This window comes from Microtus ochrogaster, chromosome 2 (genome assembly GCF_000317375.1).
Source record: "Microtus ochrogaster isolate Prairie Vole_2 chromosome 2, MicOch1.0, whole genome shotgun sequence".
Taxonomy (NCBI): Eukaryota; Metazoa; Chordata; class Mammalia; order Rodentia; family Cricetidae; genus Microtus; species Microtus ochrogaster.
Window position 1 is genome coordinate 42,352,626 of NC_022010.1, and position 3,469 is coordinate 42,356,094.

At 43.1% G+C, this 3,469-nt stretch overlaps 1 protein-coding gene across 1 annotated transcript in view; it reads left to right on the plus strand.

Annotated features, from left to right (window-relative positions):
- Lmln (leishmanolysin like peptidase) overlaps positions 1–3,469 on the plus strand; it is a 54,265-nt gene that overhangs the window by 13,771 nt on the left and 37,025 nt on the right. The window contains exon 7 of the mRNA XM_005344864.3: positions 3,028–3,133. Coding sequence (XP_005344921.2) covers positions 3,028–3,133 — 106 coding nt within the window. The remainder of the gene's footprint in view (positions 1–3,027; positions 3,134–3,469) is intronic.

The window sequence follows — 3,469 nt, forward strand, 5'->3', positions numbered from 1 at the left end:
TTCTCAGCCTGTGGGTTGCGACCCTTCCGGAAAACCTTTAGCTCCAACAATATTTACATTACAGTTCATAAAAGTAGCAAAATTACATTTATGAAGTAGCAACAAAGATACTGTTACAGCTGGGGTCCCCACAGCATGAGGAGTTGTGCTAAAAAGTTGCAGCATGAGGAAGGTTGAGAACCACTGACTTAGGAGTGTTACAGCCTTAGGAAGGTTGAGAACCACTGACTTAGGAGTGTTACAGCCTTAGGAAGGTTGAGAACCACTGACTTAAGAGTGTCACAGTGTGAGACTCAGAAGTTAGCACACTGATTTGTGTGCATTTCAGCTTTAGAAAGTTTAGTTTTTTCTTTGTGTTTGTGTATTCGTTTATTTTTGAGCTGGGATAGCTAAGTAGCCCCCAGTCGGCATTGAACTTTAACGATCCTCTTGTCTTGGCTTCTGAGTGGTGGGTTACAGATGTATGCTTCCAGTTCCTGAAGGGCCTGAGGAAGTAAGCGTGTCTTGTGAAAGCAGTCAGCCACTACAGTGGGATTGTTTCTTCTTCTCACTGCTTTACAGAGAACCCAGCAAAGATAGGTTAAGGGGGCTGCAGAGATGACTAGGTGTCTAAGACCATATGCTGCTTTTCCAAAGGACTCCAGTTCCATCCCCAGCACCCTCACCAGGCCCACTCACAGCTGCCTGTGTGTGGTGCTCTAGTGCCCTCATCTGTCCTCCGGGAGTACTGCACTCACACACACACACACACACACACACACACACACACACTCAGGCTCATCCGCATCTAATTAGAAAATACAGGGCCCAGAGCGATGCCTCAGTGATCCAGAGCTCAAGCTTTTGCTCTTGCAGAGGACATAGGTTCAGTTCCCAGCACCTGCAGGGTGGTTCACAACTGTCCTTAACTCCAGTTTTAGGAGATCAGATAACTTCAGACCTCTGCAGACACCAGTCACATATGTGCACATACATGCATGCAGGCTGAACAATCGTACACATAAAATGAAAAAAGAATCTAAAAATAAATAAAAATAAATTTGGCCAGAGGGTGGTGGCACATGCCTTCAATCCCTGGTACTATAAGTCCTCAAACACCCTCACAGATCTCTGCCTGTCTCTGCCTCCTGAGTGCTGGGATTAAAGGCAGTGGAATATTTTTGAGACATACATCTTCATTTGTACTTCAAAATCTAGTTCTTTCCCTAAATTTGAACTAAACCATGTGGATTGCATATATACAAAATCACATTTTTTATATAAAGTGTTAAAACAACATTGCAAAGACAGAGTACCTATGTGTATTTGGATATTCTAAGGAAAAGACTCTGAAATACAGAATTTCCAGTCATCCCAGTTTAGGGTGTCCTGTCATAGCTGTAGCACTGAATGTCCCAGGTTAGAGGAGACAGAGGAAACTGTTGAGTCTTGGGCAAACTCAGATGGTTTGAAAATAACATGCATGATATTGTTGACAGTAGTAGCCACTGGTGCTGGACATTAGAAGAGACAAGGGAGGGGGCGGTAACAATATTTTTACTGTCTTTATATATTTATTTTCAAAAGAGTTTGTTTCTATTTAATGTATATGGGTGTTTTGTTTGCATATGTGTCTGTGTACCGCTTATTTACTGTGTGGCTGCAGAGTTATAGACAAGTTGTGAGCCACTGTGTGAGTGCTGGGAACTGAACTAGGTCTTCTTGAAGAGTAGCCCATGCTCTCAGCTGCTGAGCATCTCTTCAGCCTTCCTTATATGTTTCTAATTGTTTGAGCATATTCCGTTCTACTGTGAGCTTTTAAAACCATTTATAAAAGCTGTGTTGAACTTTCTATGTGAGGTTCAAGGTGACTAGCCTGGATGAGTGAGGAAAAGGATATAAAAGTCCCAAGTTGCCTGTATCTAAATTAGGTTGTCTCATTTCTACATCTCATGATGCTGAAAGCACCTACTGGTCCTGCTGGCCTTCTGCTGAGAGAATTCAGGGAGGAGTCAGGCATGAGAGTCCTGTAACGGAGAGGTGTTTAGTTCTGTTACACTGCTCTCTACTTAGCTGTGGCACTGTAACGATGCCGTTTGATGTGGATGGATAGGAAAGAATAAATGGTCTTTGTACGAGTGACTGTGGAACTAATCACACCTGGGAAAGATTGGGTTTCTTTGGAGAGTGTTGGTGTGGAACCAAAGGTGGCACAGTGTCTCTGGTCCTGCTCCTTGCCTCACTGACCAGGCTGCCTGGGGCTCACTTACTACCTGGCTTGAATGTGAAACTCACCAGCAGACTCCAGGCTGGCCTTGAATTCCAAAGTGATCCTCTTGCTTCTACTTCCCAGGTGCTAGAATTGCAAGCATGCTTGGTTTAGTATAGGCAAGTTATCAAAACGGAAAGCAGAAAGCTGGGGATGAAGCGTCATAGTAGAGTGCTTGCTTAGCCAGTGTGAGCCGAGTTCAGCCGGGAAACAAGGGAGAGAAAGAGAAGTGGCGGGGGTAGAAATTTGTACTAGCAAAAAGCTGTGTGGACCTATCCCTGCCAAAAGGTCATTTAAACAGGCCTGATGGTCCAGGCCTGCGATTCCAGCTATTTAAATAGGACAAAAGTTTGTTATCAGTAGACAGCTATAACTTAGTGAGGTTTATGCTGTTTCCACAGTGGGCGGTTAAAGCGAGGGTAGAGAAAAGTTTGGGTTCCTTCATATTGTCTGTTTGCCACCTCTTTGAAAGACAGCAGGATACATGGAGTTAATTATACAGGGTGATGAGCAGTTGAAAACCTCTATGGTGCCTCTGTACCCCTCAAAAACAGGTGCTGCTTTCCCATGCAAAGAGAGAGAGAGAGAGAAAGAGAGAGAGAAAGAGAGAGAGAGAGAGAGAGAGAGAGAGAGAGAGAGAGAGAGAGAGAGCTCGAATTAGCTGTCTGATAATAAACAAATCATGTCCTTGCGCTGTCTTCTGTAGAGAAGTATAGATTAGCAAATACTGTAATTACTACTCTGGAATATAGTAGAAAATGTCGTGTTTATTTTAACAGGCCGATAGCAGGATATGCTAACCTGTGTCCAAATATGATCTCCACCCAACCGCAAGAGTTTATTGGGATGCTGTCCACAGTGAAGCATGAGATCATTCATGCCCTGGTAAATGCTATTAACTTCTGTCACTTCTTTCAGACCGCTGATTTATTGCTTGTGCTGTGGTCTTAATACATGCTTTCAATGACATGTGAATTCCTAGGGTCATGCTCGGTAAAACCTAGTTAGTTGTATTCCTTTCAACGGGAATTTTTAATGGTCAGGATGGGAGTAGGTTTGAGTTTCACTAGCTGGTATAATTTACAATTAAACTGACATTACCATTGGGTAAGTAGGACTTTGGAAGAGATGATTAAACTTCTAAAGAAAAGCATCTTCAAGCCAGATGTGCTGACTCAGGCCTGCAATTTTTTTTTTTTTTTTTTTTGGTTTTTCGAGACA